Source organism: Podarcis muralis, chromosome 2 (assembly GCF_964188315.1).
Source record: "Podarcis muralis chromosome 2, rPodMur119.hap1.1, whole genome shotgun sequence".
In the NCBI taxonomy this organism is placed as follows: domain Eukaryota; kingdom Metazoa; phylum Chordata; class Lepidosauria; order Squamata; family Lacertidae; genus Podarcis; species Podarcis muralis.
In genome coordinates, this window is record NC_135656.1 from 81,732,744 (window position 1) to 81,755,506 (window position 22,763).

Here is a 22,763-nt window from a genome sequence, read left to right on the forward strand (position 1 = left end):
GGTTTTCAACCCTTGTTTAAAAATGCTCTCAGCTCTCATATTCATTTTTTAAATCTTTCACCATACATAGTGAGGAGTTTTGTTGGTTTTAAGCTGTGATGATTCAACCCAAGCCTTCTGTATTGGTCCAATGTTTTTTTCCTCACTTTACTCCTCAAATTAAGTAAAACAACCTTGAGTCAAGGCCAATTCGCACTTCATGCAATAGACTTGTTTGTCATGTTGAGCACCATCAAGTGTCATGGAGAGCTGAATGCAAGCTATGGTTACATATCAAGGAACTTGTCAGCAACAACTTCCCAACCCATAGCCATCTATTGCCACTACTGCACATAGGCATCTCCATCTCTCTCTTTCTTTTTTAAAAAAACATTTTTTATTAATTTTTCATTAATAACACTCCAATATGGGCCACATGGCATATCTATTTCATACTCCATGATGTTCACCAGGAATAACGCAGGATAAGCAAAGCAAATATGTCTCCTTCACATCCAGGTACAATGCAAATCAATATCTGTGGTACCCAAGTAAAGAGGCAATTCTTTCATAATAATCTCCCTGTGGCCAATGCCTGATTGACAGCAGTGCCTTTCTAGAGATCTATTAAGGTATGTCCACATAGCAGGTGCCCACACACTTCACTTGGCAATTAAATACATGATAGGACACCCCTAAGAGGTATCTACTACTTGACTTGCTTGGACTCTTAGCTCATCCTCAACGTCTTGCATTGGGTTACAGTCAAAGGCTAAATAATCTGACAGACAAAATATATGCCACAAATATTCAATAAAAGCAGTATCATAATACCAGACAATTCAAACACATGCCTCTTTCCATTCCTGACTAAACCTGCCCACTATAAACCTGCTCAGATAACATACTCTTATAATTTTCTAGGGCATCCTCAGGTTACAGCTTTGGTTGTGATTAATGGCCTCTCTTTGATGAGAAGATAAGGCTGAGCCAGTACCAGGAATACCTACTTTTAAAAGCCCACATGTGTCAGAATTATTAGAACTGCGTTTGCTGTTAAGATTTAGGTACTGTTTATTTGGTCAGGTACAGCTAGCTACATAATAAAAGCAACAGTCAGAAGTACTACAAAAAAAAAGTCTATCTGTTTTCCCTGCTTGGCACTAACAATACAGTGGTACCTCAGATTAAGTACTTAATTCGTTCCGGAGGTCCGTTCTTAACCTGAAACAGTTCTTAACCTGAAGCACCACTTTAGCTAATGGGGCCTCCTGCTGCTGCCACGCCGCCAGAGCATGATTTCTGTTCTCATCCTGAAGCAAAGTTCTTAACCCGAGGTACTATTTCTGGGTTAGCGGAGTCTGTAACCTGAAGCGTATGTAACCTGAAGCATATGTAACCCGAGGTACCAATGTATAGCCTTAGTGATATCCTGGATTCTGAAAAATTGCCTGAACACTTACACATTCAGATACTGCCCAACATAGAGTTGCCATATGTCCAGATTTTCCTAGACATATCTGGGATTCAAAGAACAAAACTAGTGGGGGGGGTGTTTAAAAAGTCAAAATGTCCGGAGGTTTTTTGTTTGGGTTGAAAAAAGCATATGCGTTCTGGGAGCCCCCAAAGCTGTGCCCTAGAAGTGGAAGCAGTCGCTTCTTTTCCTGCCAGAGAGCAAGGCTGTCACTAGCCAAGGACTTGTGGCTTGGGGAGCGGGGTGGCAGGGTGGGTGGGTGCAGTGGAGTACTTAGAGAGTGGGGAGTGTGGACACAACTACCCCTGCCCCACCCTGTTCCCTAGGTTCCTCACTCGGCACCACCTCTCTGGGTGCATAGCTCTAAGCTCCCCTGGGCTGTGAGCCCTGCCACCCATTTCATGGTGAGGGAAGTGCAAGCTGAATCTCTGCCACTGCCAATGCTGTGAGGGCTGCAGCAGAGGCAGAGGTGGCGCATTTCCCCACAGTAGTGTAGTTAGGAAGGGGAGGGGAGGTCAAAGCTCCATCACGCAGGACTGACTGCTGACTGTCTTTTCACCTGAGGAGAGACTGACGCCCCTCGGACACACCTTTCCTGCCCAGCCTGCATGGGTGAGTGAGGGAAGGGCAGTGAAGGGCAGGGGCCGCACCTCACCTCAGCCCACCAGGCACAGCGAAGGGACCTGCCTCGCTTTCCCCAGCTCAGTACAGTGGAACCTTCTGTTATGTACCGTCCTCCTTGTGAACGCTGTGAGTTACGAGCTCTGCTAACCCAGAAGTAGATGCCCTTTGTTGTGAACGTTGCCCTGGGATGTGAGCAGAAGTCACACACCGGCAGCGCGGCGGCAGTGGGAGGTGCCATTAGCAAAAGCGCGCTCATGTTACGAGTTGTTTCGGGTTACAAACGTACCTCCGGAACAAATTAAGTTCGTAACCGGAGGTACCACCGTATTCAGTATCCAGTATCATTAATATACAGTTATTGCATAATCATGATAATACACACCTAATGAAACTGAAAATAGAACCACATAAGCATATTCAATGTTAATTGGCTTTTGATGGCTGCCATTAAGCAGTTTGGGAGAGGGTTGCTATATTTTATCAACAAGTAATGTATTTCATAGAGAAAGGGAGTGGCGGGGTTTAAAGCAGTATGCACAAAGTTATTTCATCCCTTCACAGCCCTTGAGGAGTCGAAGAGGAGAGCTGATAGCCATCTTCAGATATCTAAAGGGTTGCCACATGGAGGATGGACCAAACTTCTTTTCTCCTGCTCCAGAGTCTAGGACTCAAACCAATGGATTCAAGTTACAAAAAAGGAGATTCAAACTAAACATCAGGAATAACTTTCTGACAGTAAGAGCTGTTTGACAGTGGAACAGGCTCCCACAAGACATGGTGAACTCCCCTTCCTTGGAAGTTTTAAAGCAGAGGTTGGATGGCCGTCTGTCATGTATGATCTAGTTGAGATTCCTGCATTGCAGGTGGCTGAACTAGATTACCCTCAGGGCCCAACTCTACAATTCTAAGATTCTGTGATTCACTCCTGAAACTCTGGGACCTTTTGGAGCAGTGTCTGCTGCTAGAGTCAGAAACTGATTGGAAAGGGAAAGGAAAAATAGAGAAGCTCTGGTGCTGCGTATATATAGACACCCAGGATTCTACAGATCCCCGTACAGCAGATTATTTTGGGTGGGGGTGGCGTGGTTGGGTGTTACATAACTTCAAAACACTGTTATCAAATTCAAGCATTTGGTGTGAGGCAGTGTATAAAAAAAAAAAAGAGAGAATAAGTTGTCCTGGTAATGTATGTTTATGAGCAAATAATAATAATGCAAAACTGCTTCAACATAAACATATGTTTGCAACTGTTTTCTTCAGTTAGGGTTTCATCTTCAAATAAATTATGAACATGATCCAAGGCTGTTTTCTACGTAAGCTGCTTGGTCTTTCCCATTTTGCTACTGATCCTCAGTATAGCTGATCTTGTAAAATAGGGCAGGAGGGGGAAACACAAAGTGGCTTTTATGGATACAGAGCAGCTGTTGTGCTCCTAAGACACTGGCATAGGCTTCAGAGGCAGAGATGAGGAAAAATTATCTTCTCAGTGTATCACTGGCCCATGGGTTGCAGATTACCCCAGTCAAGTATGGTAACTGTATATGAGCACACATCTTGCTACTGCCAGCCTTATAATGAGGCAGGCAAGCAGAGGGGGAAATGCAGCCCAGGGGTATCTGGTGAGAGGCAGGAGACATATGTGAACTGCTTCCTTGGTGCAGCAAAATGTAGTCTGGGTGCTCAAATTGTAAAAGTTTTCTACCACTGGAAAGGGACACTTGTGGATCTGTCCCTATACTGCCTTTCAAAAATATTCATCCACCCATGTTCAAGTGGAATAAATGACAGGGAAGAAGTTCAGAGTGGGAAACACGCTGTGATGCTCTGTTAAATGTTTTAATTTTTTTACTCACTGAAGCTCTTAACTTTTGAATAAAAATGAGCATGCAGTCATTTCATAGGTATGTCATAGAATCATAGATTTGTAGAGTTGGAAGGGACCCTGAGGATCATCTATTCCAACCTCCTGCAATGCAGGAATATGCAGCTGTCCCATACGGGGATCAAACCTGCAACCTTGGAGTTATCAGCACCACACTCTAACCAACTGAGCTAGCCACTTGGACAGTGTTTTCATATTCAGGTGTTGAACAAAATATTTAGATTCGGCTCTTACTAGAAATTCAATAGAGAGTTATTAATAGATAAAAGAGAGGTATTTGATAAATATTATACAGTGAGGATGGGCAACATATTGCAGAAGAAAATATCAAAGTGGCCAATGTTGAATCAATTATTTTGTTACAAACTAATTCTTTCCATACTACAAACAGAATTAGCCCACTTTCAAAGAGACTTGATAATTCCTTATAGAACAGATTCAGTAAGGGTTAATTAGGACTTTGCCTTTGAAGCATTTCTATACTGTTCATTTCTAATAAAACTATTATTTTAATAAAGAGGCTGCTCATTAACTTGTGTCTCCTTTCAACAAACACTGCTTTAACAAATACAGCATCTTTAATAAGGTGTTACCGTGCACAGTAGCAGATTAGTACAACTTCTTCTCAAGTACACAACCACAACTTTCATGGCTCACCATGTTCAACAACTGAAATTCCTCCCTGCAGCAACTAAAATCTAAGAAAATTGTTCCCGTATGTCAGTGCCAACTATTCCATTTACTAGAGCCTTGAGGCTGCCTAACGAAACAACAACTCCAGCTCGTCATAGAGAAGTAGTAAAGTAGCTTATCCATATCCGAAAAGTACTCTTTGCCTTTACTCATTTTTCCTCTTTTGAAGTACACAGTAACTGTTGATATATTCACATAGCTCAGTTTGATTCAACTCCCCCCAAAACTCTCTGTGTTGGCACAAGTACAAAATAAAGAATTCTATACTAATTACAAATCTTACAAGCTTGCTAGAGCTTTTAATATTGTATTCAAATGTGCCTAGGGGCCAAACAACATTGCCCCAGGAGAACAGCAATTGATCTATTGTTGTTGTTTTCCCTCTATGAAACGGTGGAGGACTGTTTATTGATTGTGGAAGTGGTGATGTGACTAGGGACATTTACTGCTGCCCTTGTAGAGTTTCTCCAATCTAAATCCCACCTAGCTTCCATTCGTATTGCAATGGGGTGCACATTTAACAGTGGAATCCAGCCTTGACAGACCCTTGAATTTCCCCATAGTAAATAGCACCTTGAGAAATTTAGATTGGGAAGATGCACATTGTATCTCTCACTCATATATTCTCAACAACAAATAAACCATATCATGAAAAAAACAATGAATTGTTTATTTCTTCTATTTACATCAATCGATTCTGCAAAATAGAAATATCAAAAGAAATATCTGCAAAAGAAATATTAACAACCTCAGATATGCAGATGACACAACCTTGATGGCAGAAAGTGAGGAGGAATTAATGAACCTTTGAATGAGGGTGAAAGAGGAGAGTGCAAAATATGGTTTGAAGCTCAACATCAAAAAAAAAACTAAGATCATGGCCACTGGTCCCATCACCTCCTGGCAAATAGAAGGGGAAGAAATGGAGGCAGTGAGAAATTTTACTTTGTTGGGCTCCATGATCACTGCAGATGGTGACAGCAGCCACGAAATTAAAAGACACCTTCTTCTTGGGAGAAAAGCAATGACAAACCTAGACAGCATCTTAAAAAGCAGAGACATCACCTTGCCAACAAAGGTCCGTATAGTTAAAGCTATGGTTTTCCCAGTAGTGATGTATGGAAGTGAGAGCTGGACCATAAAGAAAGCTGATCGCCGAAGAATTGATGCTTTTAAACTATGGTGTTGGAGGAGACTCTTGAGAGTCCCATGGACTGCAAGAAGATCAAACCTATCCATTCTTAAGGAAATCAGCCCTGAGTGCTCACTGGAAGGACAGATCGTGAAGCTGAGGCTCCAATACTTGGGCCACCTCATGAGAAGAGAAGACTCCCTGGAAAAGTCCCTGATGTTGGGAAAGATGGAGGGCACAAGGAGAAGGGGACGACAGAGGACGAGATGGTTGGACAGTATTCTTGAAGCTACCAGTTTGACCAAACTGCGGGAGGCAGTGGAAGAAAGGAGTGCCTGGCGTGCTCTGGTCCATGGGGTCACGAAGAGTCGGACATGACTAAACAACTAAACAACAAATTCTGCAAAAATTCAGATTGGTGTTTTATCTCACAAAACTCATGAAAGGTAAAGTAGACAGAGGTTGTCCATGGGTACCCAGTTTCTTTCATGACTGTACAGGAATTCTAACCTGGGTTTCTCACATTCAAAGCCAATGTTTCAGTGCCTGTTCTATGTCTACAAAACCATAAGGTCTCTAAGCTAGATAGAAAATAAAATTAATAAAGCCCAAGGTTCCCAGGCTGCTAAATTTTGCATCCAGTATTCAATTATGTTCTTGTAGGCTGCAATTCCCCTTCATGGATCACTGCCTTGCCGTGGCGAAGGGGCTTGAAGAACTCAGAGAAGCTATGAACTACGCCGAGCAGGGCACACAAGATGAACAAGTCATAGTGGAGAGTTTTGACCAAACGTGATCCACCTGGAGGAGGAACCGGCAAGCCACTCCAGTATCCTGCCAAGAAAACTCCATGGACAAAGACAAACAACAAGGCTGCAATTGCAAAAAAATGTAAAATGCACATTGTCCTGCAAGTAGCTTATACTAAAGAAGAGATCCTTCCAACTAAACAGTTGTTGAGGCAAGAAGATGGATAGCTTAAAGGATGAAATAGAAGTTCTCTGGTGTATGCTTACTCAAAAAGTTTGCTACAGTAACAAGTTAGCTTTGACATCCGTCTTGGAAGAAGATTTGTCAACTTCTGACATCCTTACTTGCTGTTCTTTTTAAAGGAAAACAATATGATCAATGTTTAAGAATTTCATCATCATTTTAAAATGCTGCATTGTTTTGTCATTTGTTGTTTACCTCCCTGGGTTCCTTTGGGAGGAAGGGGAAGGATATAAAATTAATTAATTAATTGGTGCATATTTTTGTGCACACTTTTTGGTTTGAAAACAGCATTATAAAATGTTCAGGGAGATGAACATTTTTAAGGGTAGGGTAGCTGCTTTTCAATCAGTTTATTGGTTCAGGAAGTGTGAATTATGTGGTGGGGAGGCATTTCATACATTCCTAGACTCACACAACTGCATAAACATTTAAGTTACAGATAGGTAGCCGTGTTGGTCTGCCATAGTCAAAACAAAAAAAATTCCTTCCAGTAGCACCTTAAAGACCAACTAAGTTAGTTCTTGGTATGAGCTTTCGTGTGCATGCACACTTCTTCAGATACCTTTGAAGGTATCTGAAGAAGTGTGCATGCACACGAAAGCTCATACCAAGAACTAACTTAGTTGGTCTTTAAGGTGCTACTGGAATAAACATTTAAATTAGCTTTCCATACCATTAGCCAGATCACATTGAAATCACCTGATAATGGTACTTCTCCTGAGGGGAAGGCCCCCGGAGCAACCACTTACTACACCATCCCACCTGACACCCATAGGAATCCAATGTAGAAGTTTCCACAACTGCATTGAACCAAGACTACAAACATGTGATTTACGGAAGCAAACCACACCTCTGTGAGGTCATCTGAGCCAGCCCTTTGTTTGCTCGAGTGACAGTTGCAAATGTTCAGACAAATTAACCGTGACTAGGATCAAAAGAAAGCACACTGAAGCTTTGCTCCAAGGCCAATTTCCTCCTAAAATAGTCAAGATGCAGTGCAGGGCAGGGAACCTACTATGGTTGGGAAGAAGTGTGTTTCTCAGGCAGTTGCAGATCCCTTAACCGGACACACAATATGAAGGCAACACTGTTTAGGAAAGTTTTTAACGTTTGATGTTTTATTGTGCTTTTAATATTCTGTTGGGAGCCTCCCAGAGTGACTGGGGAAACTCAGCCAGATGGGTGGGGTATAAAGAATAAACTATTATTATTATTATTATTATTATTATTATTATTATTATTATTATTATTATTACTAGACAAACTGCCACCCTGAGGGCAATATATATAAACATATAAGTTTTGAATTTTTGGATGAGGGGTTGCTCTTTCTTGAGTCTTGCTTTTTAAAAGCTTGATGCAGAAGAAGGGAGGAGCTGGAGGAGACCTTTACAGGATGAAGTAAGAAAAAACCTTGGGATTTTATTTTGAGGGGCCTGAGGCAAAATAAGTGTTTGGGGTATCAATTAATTAACTAGAAGTATCTGGCTGGAAAAAAGGGAAAAAATGGAAGATGAAACTTCAATAAACTTTAGTAAAGAAATAATTTCCAATCAATCCTTTGAGAAAATTAATTGTGTGTGTGTAACACATTCTGTCAGTATCCTCCTTTTTCTTGGAGCTTAAGCAGAAAGTCATCTGTGTGCGGTAATTGCACCAGACCACCTTGAACCAAGCCCAGTAGGATATGGGCAGCCAGTGTAGATGTTTTACCAGAGGTGTCTGCTTCCCTTAGCATCATCGCTGCTGTATTCTACACCAGCTAGAGCTTCCAGACCAGCCCCAAAGGCAGTAGGAAATCAATTGCAGTAAGAAACCCAATATCCATTGCTCTAGATACTGTAGACTGCTTTTACTGTACATTGTTTTGGTTTCCCAATTGTCTCCATTTCTAAATTTCCCCATCAACATGGGAAAAATTTCCTCACTATGTACTGATTAAATAAAATAAATAATAATAATAATAATAATAATAATAATAATAATAATAATAATAATTTATTTGTACACCGCCCATCTGGCTGAGTTTCCCCAGCCACTCTGGGCGGCTTCCAACAAAGACAAAAAATACACTAAAATGTCACACATTAAAAACTTCCCTGAACAGGGCTGCCTTCAGAATGTCAGGTAGTTGTTTATCTCTTTGACATCTGGTGGGAGGGCATTCCACAGGGCGAGTGCCACTACCGAGAAGGCCCTCTGCCTGGTTCCCTGTAGCTTTGCTTCTCACAATGAGGGAACTGCCAGAAGGCCCTCGGCATTGGACCTCAGCGTCTGGGCAGAACGATGGGGGTGAAGACACTCCTTCAGGTATACTGGACTGAGGCCGTTTAGGGCTTTAAAGGTCAACACCAACACTTTGAATTGTGCTCAGAAACATACTGGGAGCCAATGTAGGTCTTTCAAGACTGGTGTTATGTGGTCTCGGCAGCTGCCCCCAGTCACCAGTCTAGCTGCTACATTCTGGATTAGTTTCCGGGTCACCTTCAAAGGTAGCCCCTCGTACAGAGCATTGCAGTAGTCCAAGCGGGAGATAACTAGAGCATGCACCACTCTGGCGAGACAGTCTGCGGGCAGGTAGGGTCTCAGCCTGCGTAGCAGGTGGAGCTGGTAGACAGCTGCCCTGGATACAGAATTGACCTGCGCCTCCATGGACAGCTGTGAGTCCAAAATGACTCCCAGGCTGCGCACCTGGTCCTTGGTGATTTTAAATCATCACCATCATAAATTTTATTTGTACCTTGCCCTCCCAGCCGAAGCCAGGCTCAGAGTGGCTAACATCATACATACATTTTTAATTAAAGAAACAAATTATTGGTAGAGTAGCGGATTTTCAACTTTTCATCTTTTCATGTCTTATATTTTTCAAACTTTCTTGAAGGTTGCAAACAGGAGCAGAGTCCAACTCCCTGGTATAATTATGTTTCCATAGACCATGGCTAACTCTCATAGTTGCCTTACTTTAGCTTACCACTTAAGACAATTTATACAGTAATGCAGTGTTTCCCAACCTTGGGCCTCCAGCTGTTTTTGAACTACAATTCCCATCATCCCTGACCACTGGTCTTGCTAGCTAGGGATGATGGGAGTTGTAGTCCAAAAACAGCTGGAAGCCCAAGGTTGGGAAACACTGCAGTAATGTATATAGTACTCTCATGGTGCTCTCAAAGGCTACCAAGGTGCACGTCACAAGTTGAGCTGCAGTTAATTCAAAACAGTCATTATACTTCTGTTTCTAGAGGTAGGATTTCCTTATCATTAAGCCATGTCTCTCTGTGGAATAAATCAGCACGCTTTTGACCTCACAGTTCATCCACCTCTCTTCCTCGTGAATTTACTGCCTTGCACCTTCCTTCTTTCAGTCACAAGCATGCCTGTAATTAACTTTCTCTCTCTCTCTCTTTCTCTCCAAAGTGACAGATGTCACACACATAGTGGGAACGGCAAGATTGCAATGACAAGAAAATATGAGGAAATTGTCATGACAACAGCATGACTGTCTGTCTAGCACAGCCTTGATATTTAATAGGCAACCTACAGGTTCAATCAAAATCATTCTAGGTACATAGTTGAGTGTATATCAGACAACTCCACGAAAACCCATCATTTAAGTCTATGCTTCTGAATAATCATTTTCACTAGTAAAAGATCCTCCTTTGAGCCTCAATATGTCACCTATAGAGGAACTGTGGGATTATGTTTCAAAATGTATGGTATTTGCTTCAGTACAAAAGCTTGTATTTTAGATGGGGGAGAGGTAACTAATTAGCAATACCAATGATCTTGGCAAAATCAGCATCACTACAAACTAAAATAAATATTGATTTAAATTGTAATTAACATCAACACTTTTATACAGAGGAATATACTCAAAAGTGTATAGTGCATATGGTTGGTTTTCAGTTTGCTGCAGGGGGTGTGGGTTTTATAAGCATATCATGAGGAGAGGAACAAGAGGTATAATGTCCTCATCAGCCTCCATGTCTTAGGGATGATTCACACATGCATGAATATCAAATATTCAACACTTTGCGACTTACAGTACCTTTCAGTGGAGGCATTTCACAGATTCTGTTGTATTTAAGAAATAACATCAGATGCTGTGAATGCTTTATCTATAGTGTTTTTTCCATGATAGCTGTTTATCAAAGGCAAACCTGAAATCATTTATAGCCCAGTCAGGTCAGCTCAGGGCAAACCTTCTTTATGCAGGTTATTTAAAACCAAAATATTCATAAATGAAAAACACAGGGAATAAAATGAAAATATGCTGATTCAAAGATGAATTTTGCTTCTGAAAATGTATCCATTGCTTCATGTGGCAAAAGAGATGGTGCAAAATTATTTTACAGACAACAAAACAGGCCCCTTCTCTGGGATTTATGATCATTTACTAATAAAGATTCAGAAAACCGAGAAATTCCTCTAGAAACACACTAGATTCAGCCATGTACTTGGTTTATGCTGGAGTTCTACTCTCCTCTGAAATAAGCACTAGTGAATTAAGCCTAAGTGTCCTATTAACCTATTAGGCATATGGAGGCTCTCATTTCCATCTGATCCCTCAGAAAAAGGTGCCTTTAATGTATTCAGTTCTGCTGCCAAAAAGCTCTTGCACATGAACAATTACAGCTAATTTTAACCAAATTGCTTCCTGCAAGAAGTGGACATCATTAAGAAACTTTCTCCATTTCCTTTTACAAAGAAGTCTTAAAGATAGAAAATAAAGAAAGCTCTTTGTGATGCTGTCTGATAAAATCATTAGTCTCACACGACTTACTTCAAAGCATAGGATGGCAATCACCTAGCCCTCCATGGAACGCATAAAGGAGCATGCTGTGCTTCAAAGCTACATCCATTTATCAGGTCATTTAATTACTTAAGTGTGACTTAAATGTTCAAAATGTAATGTAAGTTGCTGTGCGTAGACTACAAACTTTTGCACTAGGCTTGGTTATCATAATACCAGGATTATTATAAAAATATTATGAATTATCATCAATATAATATAATGTTGTTAACACCGCAATAATTCTTGTTATGAGTTAAGCAACACTGTGTCTCATCCAATTGTGTTCCTTCACTCATGGAAGGTTGTTGATCCAACTGAGGGATCTTTAAATGGAATGGGAAGAGTCACAAATTCACTCTAAGTCCCCTTTTCTTCGCCACTAAAATCTGCTTGAGAGGGTTGGAAGACCACTGGAACATCATGGCAGGTGCTGTGGGACAGAGGCCACAGGAGAAAGGGAGGATGTGCAAAAAATCACTTCCCTCCCCTTCCATTCATGGAAGCTTTTGTTGGAGCAAAGAGCCCTTTGAGAACAAAGGCATATAATAATAAATAATAATAATAATAAATTTTTTACTTATATCCCGCCCTCCCCAGCTGAAGCCGGGCTCAGAGCAGTAACTAACAACAGTAAAATGATACAACATTCTAAAATCATTTCATTATAAAATCATTTCAAATCAGATTAATGGCAACCATTAATTAACTGGATAAAAGTTGCTTTTAAAGAACATGTAGCTCAAAAACACAATTTTGTTTAATGTAATCGTGGAGTTCAAAGGTGTATCATCTGTCCACCAAAATAGGGTGTGATTTACCACATCTAATAATAATAATAATAATAATAATAATAATAATATATTTACACCCCACCCATCTGGTGTGGCTTCCAAGAAAAGATTAAAATATATTAAAACATCAGTCATGAAAAACTTCCCTAAACAGGGCTGCCTTCAGATGTCTTCTAAACATCAGATAGTTGTTTATTTCTTTGACATCTGGTGGGAGGACGTTCCACAGGACCACTCTCATCTTATCATTTAACCCTTTGTATCAGGAGTTAATAGTTATACACATCCTTTCTGCTAGGCAGGATGCCAGGCCCTGACTTGAATAATGAATTAAGATACATCCTCCTTCCCCTATTGCTCTGCAAACGATTTGCTTTCATTTCCATGCTAGTTGTTCCTCACTCTCAGTAGCAACTTGATTGCTGAAAGACCGCATCCATCAGAGTATTCCCAATCTTTTGTTATGGTAGTCTGTGACCAAAATTCTACCTAATCTGCCTTCTATTTCTTGCATTCCACAAGCAACTGCTTTCATATCTTACAATAATGTGAATCTTCACAAAAGGCTTCAAACTTTAAAGTCTAAAGCAGGGATGGGCCCTCCAGATGTTGAAGGACTCCCAGCTCCCATCACCCTGATCACCAGCCATGCTGGCAAGGACTGAGAAAAGTTAGAGTCCCGCGATCTCTGGAGGACCACAGGCTCCGTTTAAAGCATAGCAATTTAAATATTGCAGGCTTAAAGATAAGGCAACCTTGAAAGCTCACCTCTCTTTTGCCTTTATTATGAAGTCAAAAATATGCCTACATTTTGAACTACGGATATTATTCTCCAGTGATGGTAGATTTATAATCTCTAGATTTTATTTACTATTCCTTTATTTGAAAGAGGATGCAGTATTATACACAATAGGCAACAGAACATTCTCCTTCACCCACCTAGGAAAAACTAAAAATGGGTTAAATACTGATGCGTTCATTTTATCAGGTGGGATTATAAGGGCCAAATGAAAGGGAAGGCACGCTATTAACAGTTGTGTGTTTTTAAGGCTTTAATATAGCCATGAGGAGTTTCAAATTTGATTGTGGGGGCATTTTTCTTTTCAAAACTGCCTTCCCTATGTTACTTCCCTATGTTACTAATCCAGAACGCGGCAGCCAGACTGGTGACTGGGAGCGGCCGCCGAGACCATATAACACCGGTCTTGAAAGACCTACATTGGCTCCCAGTACGTTTCCGAGCACAATTCAAAGTGCTAGTGTTGACCTTTAAAGCCCTAAACGGCCTTGGTCCAGTATACCTGAAGGAGTGTCTCCACCCCCATCGTTCTACCCGGACACTGAGGTCCAGCACTGAGGGCCTTCTGGCGGTTCCCTCACTGCGAGAAGCCAAGTTACAGGGAACCAGGCAGAGGGGCTTCTCGGTAGTGGCACCCTCCCTGTGGAACGCCCTCCCACCAGATGTCAAAGAGAACAACAACTACCAGACTTTTAGAAGACATCTGAAGGCAGCCCTGTTTAGGGAAGCTTTTAATGTTTGATGTATTACAGTATTTTAATATTTTTTTGGAAGCTGCCCAGAGTGGCTGGGGAAGCCCAGCCAGATGAGCGGGGTATAAATAATAAATTATTATTATTATTACTTTTCCACCCTTGGTATGAAAACTAATGAGTTCCACCTATCCCCCCCCCCCTTTGGACTGTGGACACAGAGAGTAGGACAATAAGCAAGCCCTTCACCCCACCCCACAACAAATTCAGAACTCTTTCACCTCACCATCCCGTATTAGCTGCACTGTGATTTTTAAAAACTCAGGAGTAACTGCACATATCTCCCACATAACGTATCACTTGGCTCTAACTTGCAGAGATCTGCACTGCTCCCTTCACACATTTTTTCCTGACAGTCAAGTGATTATTTTCTTTATACAAATGTGTATATTCGTCTGAACTGTGTGCCAAGTCAAAATGCACAACTAAGACAGCCTTATAAAAGAGATAAATGGAAGCAACTGAACAGAATACTAGCAGCAAGGGGACGGATTAAATTCTAAATGCATACACTTAGTTTGGGTTTCCTGCTAGAACCTTCCCATTCCAGCAAAGGGCCACCTGCTATCAAAACCAGAAGACAGCACACAAGTATTATATATAGGGCTGGTCTGGCATCAGCTAATAGCACAAGCTATTGTACAACTTCGTAACGAATTTTTCAAAGGTCAAGTTTCGTCCTCTGCACAGATTTGTAACCAATACATCATTCTTAATTCTGACACACTCCATTAACTAAACATTTATACTGCATTAGATGCTAATAAAATACCTTACCTCTGTCTGAAGTATGGCAGCTCTCTGTTCTTTGGCAGTAAGTGACTCTTTAAGCACTTCAATGTGTTGCTTGCAATCTGAATTCTGATTGCTAAGGGTTTCAAGCTTAGTTTGTAAGGCAAGAAGTTCTGATTCTTTCTTTGAAAGCTCCTGCTTCAACTGGTCAATCTGCAGATATACATATATATGTATTAGTAGTAGTAGTAGTAGTATTTTTAAGTACAACAATTTAATCCAGCAGTTCCCACACCACTTTGCTTCCTGAGTAACATTTATCTACATATGCAATATAAAGTACATTTATTTCTTTCCACATGATTGATATTGCTGGACAAGCTTTGGACAGAAATGTAGGTGATTGCGAGCCACATGTGCTGTCTAAACATTACATCGTTTCATGAAAGCCACTTTGCCCTGGATTCATCCCATAAGCACTAAGCCACCTTCTCCAATGGTGGGATTTGGTTTATCCCATAACTACAGTACAGAAGAGGAGAAAGAAAGATTTAAAACTGGAGTAGCAGCCAATAAAACCTGGATTTTGATCACAAGTTTACAATGCTCGGCCCACATGCTCCAGATTAATAAAAGTACATTTATCAGCTATAATATTGCAGAGTCACATGTTGCAAGCAAATATTTCTTGCATGTCCCACTCTGCTTTGTTTCAACTCCCCATATGATATCAATTCCTGTAGAATCAAATCCAAAAGGCATCTTACACAATTACAAATACTTGCACATGTGGAATATTTAAAGAAGAATGCAAACTCCTCTTTCTCTATTAGATTTGTTATTCTAATTCAGAAATAGGGAACCTGTGTCCCATAATCTCTGACCTTTGGCCATGCTGGCTGGGGCTGATGGAGTCTAACAACATATTGGGAGGGGGGGCTACAGGTTCACCATCCCTGTTTTAACTGAACCATTTTCTGGCCTCCTTTTATTATAAGAATTAGCATTTATAATATAGCAAGCGCTGAAAATTGGCTGGTATTCCATGGAGACTTTAAGCAAAATAAGGCAGGTATAAATTACAATCTAAAAGGAATCTAAAAGGATTGCAAGCTAAGCAAAGAAAGAAGGAATAGCAAATTATGCATTATCTCAATACAAATAAGAGAGGAGTTTAGAAGAAAACCCATTCAAGGACAAAATTAAAACATAATATTCAACTTACTCAAGATCATGTTATTTTTTTTAAGATCTTTTTGGGAGAATGGCAAACATCTTCCATGTATATGCCATAAAACCACCAGTAAGTGCAGATATATAGCCAAAACCAAAATATCAAAATAAGGTGAGTGAAATTCCACACAGTACAATGTCAAGTTGAAGCCAGTATGCAGAACAGCATGTGTTTTATATGAGTCCCATATGGCTATCCCAGAACCAAATCTCTACTGAAAGATCTTCACAATTTTATCCATCATACAAGCAACACCTGATAAACAATCAGTCAAAGAACATGGTGTCATTTGGGTTATAGATATGCTATGTATTTCTACTCACTAGCAAGCAACTCCAGCTACATGATTTGCAAACAAGTAGAGAGTTTTGCCATGCACATATAAAAAATAACAAGATCTTCTCTGGTGAACTATTTTATGGTTGAAACAAGACATAAGGCTGGACCTCTTTTTATAAAGCAAAGTATATCATATTTCTTAGGGGAAAGACTGGGTTTGGGCTGGCAAAATAAAAAATAAATACAGTGGAACCTCTGGTTACGAACTTAATTTGTTCTGGAGGTCCGTTCTTAACCTGAAACCGTTTTTAACCTGAGGTACCACTTTAGCTAATGGGGCCTCCCACTGCTGCCACAGCACGATTTCTGTTCTCATCCTGGGGCAAAGTTTTAACCCGAGGTACTACTTCCAGGTTAACGGAGTCTATAACCCGAAGTGTTTGTAACCCGAGGTGTTTGTAACCCGAGGTACCACTGTAAAATAAAATTCATCTTTTTCCAGTTCAGTGTCAGCTTGCAGACTGAAATCTGGCTACATGATGATGGTGAAAAGACCAATCAAAAGATGTTCTCATGCTGAATGGGCAGTCATTTTTATTAAGAGTGTGTGCCTTGACCACAATATAGCAGGATACTGCCAAAGCAGAAAAACAGGTGGTAAAGGAACACCTAGCTACTTTACTTTACTTTACTTTACTTGAATTTAAATTTCTAGGGCCTGATGAGTTGCATCAAAGGGTACTAAAGAAGCTTGCAATCTCAGTCTATAATTTTTGAGAATTATTGGAGAACATGTGAAGTCCCTGCAGACTGGAGGCAGACAAATATCCCCATCTTCAAAAGGGAGGGGGGAGAAGACCCAGGTAACTACTGACCGGTGAGCTTGACACTGATACCAGGAAAGGTCCTAGAACAGAATTCAACAGTAGGTCTGTGAGAACTTACAAAAGGGTGCTGTGATTACTAAGACCCAGCATGGGTTTATCAAAAACAAGACATGCCAAACGAATCTCTCTCTCTCTCTCTCTCTCTCTCTCTCTCTCTCTTTGATAAAATTACAAGATTGGTGGATCAGGGGGATGCTTGTGTATCTTGATTTCAGTAAGGCTTTTGACAAAGTCCCCTATGATATACTTGTGAGGAAGCTGGAAAAATGTGAGCTAGATGAGGTAACTGTTAAGTGGACTGACTGACCAAACCCAGAGAGTGCTCATTAATGGTTCCTCATCATCCTGGGGAAAAGTGACAAGTGGGGGGGCCACAGGGTTCTGTCCTGGGCCCACTGTTGTCCAAAGTCTTTATAAACTACTTGGATGAACAAAATGAGGGGATCAAATTTGCAGATGACACCAAACTGGGAAGGGTAGCAAATGCCAAAAAGACCATCAGGATTCAAAATGACCTTAACAGATTGAAGAACTGGGCCCAAGCCAACAAAATGAATTTCAGTAGGAACAAATGTAAGGCAGGAAGAACCAGATGCACAAATATAAGATAGGGGTCTCCTGGCTTACCAGCAGTGCATGAAAAGGATTTAGGGGTCTTAGTATATCACAGGCTTAACATGAGTCAACAGTGTGATGCAGGAGCCTATTCTAGGTTGCATCAATGGAACTATAGTATCCAGATCAAGAGAAGTTATAGTACAGCTTGGTACTGCCTTGGTCAGACCACACCTGGAATAGTGTGTCTAGTTCTGGGCACCACAATTTAAGGATACTGACAAGCTGGTACATGTGCAGAGGAGAGCAACCAAGATGATCAAGGGTCTGGAGATGAAGCCTGATGAAGAATGGTTGAAAGAGCTAAGTATGTTTAGCCTGGAAAACAGGAGACTGAGAGGAGATATGACAGCCATCTTCAAATATCTCGAGGGCTGTCACATGGAAGATGGAACAAGCTTGTTTCCTCTTGCTCCGGAGGGTAGGACTCGAACCAATGGATTCATGTTACAAGAAAGGAGATTCCAACTAAACATCAGGAATAACTTTCTGACAGTAAGAGTTGTTCAGCAGTGAAATGGGCTCCCTCGGGAGCTTGTGGACTCTCCTTCATTGAAGGTTTTTAAGCAGAGGTTGGATAGGCATCTGTCATGGATACTTTAGCTGAGATTCCTGCATTATAGGTGATTGGACTAGATGACCTTTGGGACCCCTTCCAATTCTACACTTCTATGATTCTAATGTGCTTGGAGGCTGTCTTGATTTGGCTCAGGATCCAATTCCCAATTCAAACAAATTATGCTTTGTGCCTGTCCCATTTCCTATTACATATATATTTTTTAAAATTATAACCTTTTTTCTTTTTGAAAGTTTTGGCTACTAGCCTAGGAGCCCCTCAAGAGTGGATAAATGCCTACCAAAATAAAGGCAAATAAATCGTGTGTGCGCGCGTGTGTTTGTGCTGAGCAACTTTAAACTTTGCTTTTTAAAGCATAGACTTCAAGAAAAATAATCAACCTTCCACAATTGTCTGCTTTTAGCAGTCATGTGTGCCTTTTTCATTTAAATTAAAATATATGTAGATACTCTTTAAATCTAATCTTGTTTCCTCCAAAGAGCATTATAACACCTAGAGTTGTTGACTGTGAATGGGGCCTTGTTCTCCTGGTTGCCATCATTCAGGACTTATATTTATCACAGTTCCTTATCAGCAATCTCAGGTCCGACAGATGGGGTATAATAAGATCTCCTTGCTGACAGCCATATAAATATTTTTTCCACCTTGAAAGGTCCTGTGATGAATGGCAGAAGTAGTATCTTTTGCTGCAAATCTCAATTGTCAGAGGAAGGACAGGGCTGTTGACACAGGTTAAACAGACTTTCATCAGAATGTAGCATGATTATCAAAAAGTTGATCAGACGGCTGTGACAAAACAATGGCATGCTCAACCATCTGCCCTTTAAGAGCAGAGGAATCTATTGCATCCCACCCTCTCAAAATCATTGTAACTTCCGCTTTACATTTCTAAAACTCCAATCTATTTATACATGACCCCGAACATGTGGTGGCTTTCTGGAGGAGTACTGCTCTGAAGGTAAAGCAAATCAAACATATTTTTCCTTAGCTCATTACCTGAATTGTGACTGCCTAATATTTCAGAGGTGACTCAGCAGACTTACCTGATGTTGACTTGTTGTCTTTATAGTCCAGTGGATTCTTAACCTGTGTAGCAGAGTTACACCTTTCTAATATTCCTACCATTGGATTCTTAACCTGTGTAGCAGAGTTACACCTTTCTAATATTCCTACCATTGGATTCTTAACCTGTGTAGAAGAGTTACACCTTTCTAATATTCCTACCATTGTCCACATCAAATGAATATATGTGCCACATGTGGAATTATGCGAGATCTCAATTGTCTTCAATTCCACAGTTGCTTTTTCTGGTGCATGGTGAGATGGCAAAGAAATGATAACAGGAATGCTTGATTTTTAGTCAGGAGGACAAAAGCACTTCCTCTTTCTGCAGCAATTTAATATGTTTTGCCCAAAGAATGCCCTCAAACTAGAACAAGTTTTTCACGCTTGTGTGACATGGCTCTAACAAAGGTTGCCTATGCACACTGAATATAACATGGAAACTTCTCTCACTAAGGTAAATTACCAGTGAAAACAATATACCTCCTGAAAGTTATCGTACTTTTCAGGAAGGTTTTCTTAGTACCACCCTCTTCGGATGAAAGGTTGACAGTAAAATTACCACCACCCTCAGAAAATCTGAACTGAAATAGTGCTCTCATTTGAATATTTGAATATACCTTGTTTTTCATGAACTTTGAGTGACTCTTGTAAACTTCTATTTGTTTGATTTCTTCTTCTCGATCTTCTGTGTTCAGAACTCCATTAGTCTTCAACATCTGTATTTCATCTTCAAGGTCTCTGATATTACGTTCTAGTGAAGCTATTTTTGTGTCCTAATTTTGAAAGAAAAAAAGTGTTGGTATGCAATATTTGAAAGTATAAAGTGCAATACAAGAGCAACAGAGGAAAAAGAACAGTGCTGGCACAAGGAGCTGGGACAGCTTTTGGTCTAAGTTTTACTGGAACATGCCCACATATAATTGTATAACCAAAAAAATAAAAATAAAAAATGTGGACCCCCCACCCTTGTTTTCTAAACAAGGATACTGCTTCTTTGCATTCAGGCAACTCATAAAAGAAGGTGCTCTGATCTGAAACACATTGTAGGCAAAAGCTTGCCTTGATTCTAAAGCCAAGAAACCACACAGGCTGAAACTGCATAAATCATCAGCAAAGCAAGGATATAAGTGTGTATTTTATCTTTCCATTGTAGGTCTAGCCTCTAGAGCCCTCACAAGCTGCCCATTTTGCCAGCTTCATGATCCCAGTGAAATAACATTGCCCGATGTGTTTAAGAAGGAAACAGTTTATTTAAATATGGAATGGATGGAAGAAGGAGCAGGAAAATCCTGTTGGGTGTTTTTGTGTTAGGTGTGGGTGGGTGGGTGTATTTGCTGTGCCAGCTGGTGCAGCAGAGAGGTCCAGATCAAGCCCATTGTCATCAGATCCTTGGCACATCTACCTCCATTCCCTCTCACCTCCGAAACAACCTGTTTCAGGGGTATATTCTCGCTACCACCAGCAGGGATACTGCCAGAAGTAGCATCTGTCCACCTGCAATTTAGGCAGGCATAGTAGCAATGGAGCCTCCTAGCAGCAGAGCTCAGCACAGCTGGGCAGAACTAGGCAGTGGGACACCGCCCTCTCAGCTGAAAGCCTTCCAGCATGGCTGATCAGGATTGCCCAGTGAATTAACAGACCATGGGGGAAAATAGAATAGAACCAGGTCAAATGGAAGACACCACTCTGCCACACTTATTTCATTGGTTCCTAATATGGAGAACCATCTCAGCGCCTCTTGGCATACCTAGTCCATTACAGTGGTGCCTCGCAAGACGAAATTAATTCGTTCTGCGAGTTTTTTCGTCTTGCGAATTTTTCGTCTTGCGAAGCACGGTTTCAAAAGAAGTTTTGGAAAAGCTTCAAAAATCACCAAAGTCTTCAAAAACCTCAAAAAAGGCTACCACACCGCGTGCAACTGCACCTCTTCAAGCAATGCACCCTGGGTATTAACGGCTTTAAGAAAAAGGAAACAAACTTGCAAGACGTTTTCGTCTTGCAAAGCAAGCCCACAGGGAAATTTGTCTTGCGAAGCAACTCAAAAAACCAAAAACCCTTTCGTCTTGCGAGTTTTTCATCTTGCGAGGCATTCGTCTTGCGAGGTACCACTGTATTGGGGTATTTTAAAAATCCTGCAACTCAGGATATAGAGTCCTTTTCTCCCTTACTTGAACTTTGCCTTATCATAATCTGGCCTCTGCTTTCCTCAGCTTTGCTTTATTGGAACCTGAACGCTGCTTTACGGTTCCTTAATGGAATTGTGCCTTGTTTGACACTGCCTTTCCAGAGCCTGAACTTAGACTAACTTGATTTTGCCTTGGATCCCTTGCTCATGCCTAGTAAAACTCTGCCTGCTCAATCTAGAACTGCATCTGGCTGAAACCACTCCCTGGAACAGAATACTCAGCAAATCAAGAGAAGAAACATTTCCTTCCAGCGGTGACTGGAAAGAATCTGCTGGCTGTTTCCCAGGATACCTATCCCAGACTAAGAGTCAGAAGGCTGTGCACTTTCTTGTGATGGAGGCTTGTCAGCAGGGTGGTGGCAGTACTAAAGGGTTGAAACCATAACCCTGTGCACCTCACAGGGTAGGTGCACATCGCTAACTCTGCAACAAGGGTATCCTAGAAAGGGGATGGCTGGAACCCTGAACAGGAGCAACATTCATTGCAGGACCAAACTTGTAGCACTTACATGTAAACTCAGAACCCAAAGAGGTCCTGAAAAAAGTCCCCAAATGGGCCCAGTAAATAGTTTCTGACATCCTTGTTGAGAACCAAAATGGAGAGAGAATTCAAAGAGCTACTGCTTTTTGTACAAAAAGCAAACCTTCAAACATGAGGTCTTAAAAGTTCAGTCTATGAACCTTAACAGCAGCTGATACGATAGCAACATTAAAGGCACTTATTGAAACTACGATCGCTTCCAACATCAGGCACAACTAACCACTTGAAAACTTAAAGGAAGGGAATGACGAAATCACAGCACTCTGCATCTTTACATCTTCTGTTTTCTGGAAAATACATGCATTGTAAAGTTGCACATTTTTAAATTCCCCCTAACAAATAAAAATAGTTCTGAGGAAAATATAATGAAGGGTAGCATTAAAAAAATTTAAAAATATAAAACTATTATGTTCTATAAATGATGTATCAATATTCATTTACTAGTAGTAAGGTATTTCTGATGTTCTATCCCATCATCAGGAAGCAAAGAAAGAGTCAAAGTTACGCGTAAAGCACTGAAACACTATTATACATATCTGCAAATGGCTATTCCAGTTTGGCACAACTCAAAACCACAACACAGATCCCACAAAGCCAATGCACAACTGTTACACACAAAAGCAGTGGTGAAGAATAATCTAAATTGCCCAGTCAGATTATTATTTTTATCATTGTTATTAATGTTTAGGTTTTCGGTATTTGTACCTCACCTTTCTAACAAGGCAACTAAGCATTCA

At 40.7% G+C, this 22,763-nt stretch overlaps 1 protein-coding gene across 7 annotated transcripts in view; it reads right to left on the reverse strand.

The window, feature by feature from the left end:
- The window catches only part of ERC2 (ELKS/RAB6-interacting/CAST family member 2), a 514,390-nt gene that overhangs the window by 347,105 nt on the left and 144,522 nt on the right, over positions 1-22,763 (reverse strand). For all 7 annotated transcript variants that reach the window (XM_077924934.1, XM_077924929.1, XM_077924927.1 and 4 more), the window contains 2 exons: positions 19,918-20,073; positions 14,689-14,856 (listed from right to left, as the gene is read on the reverse strand). In XM_077924934.1, coding sequence (XP_077781060.1) covers positions 14,689-14,856; positions 19,918-20,073 — 324 coding nt within the window. The remainder of the gene's footprint in view (positions 1-14,688; positions 14,857-19,917; positions 20,074-22,763) is intronic.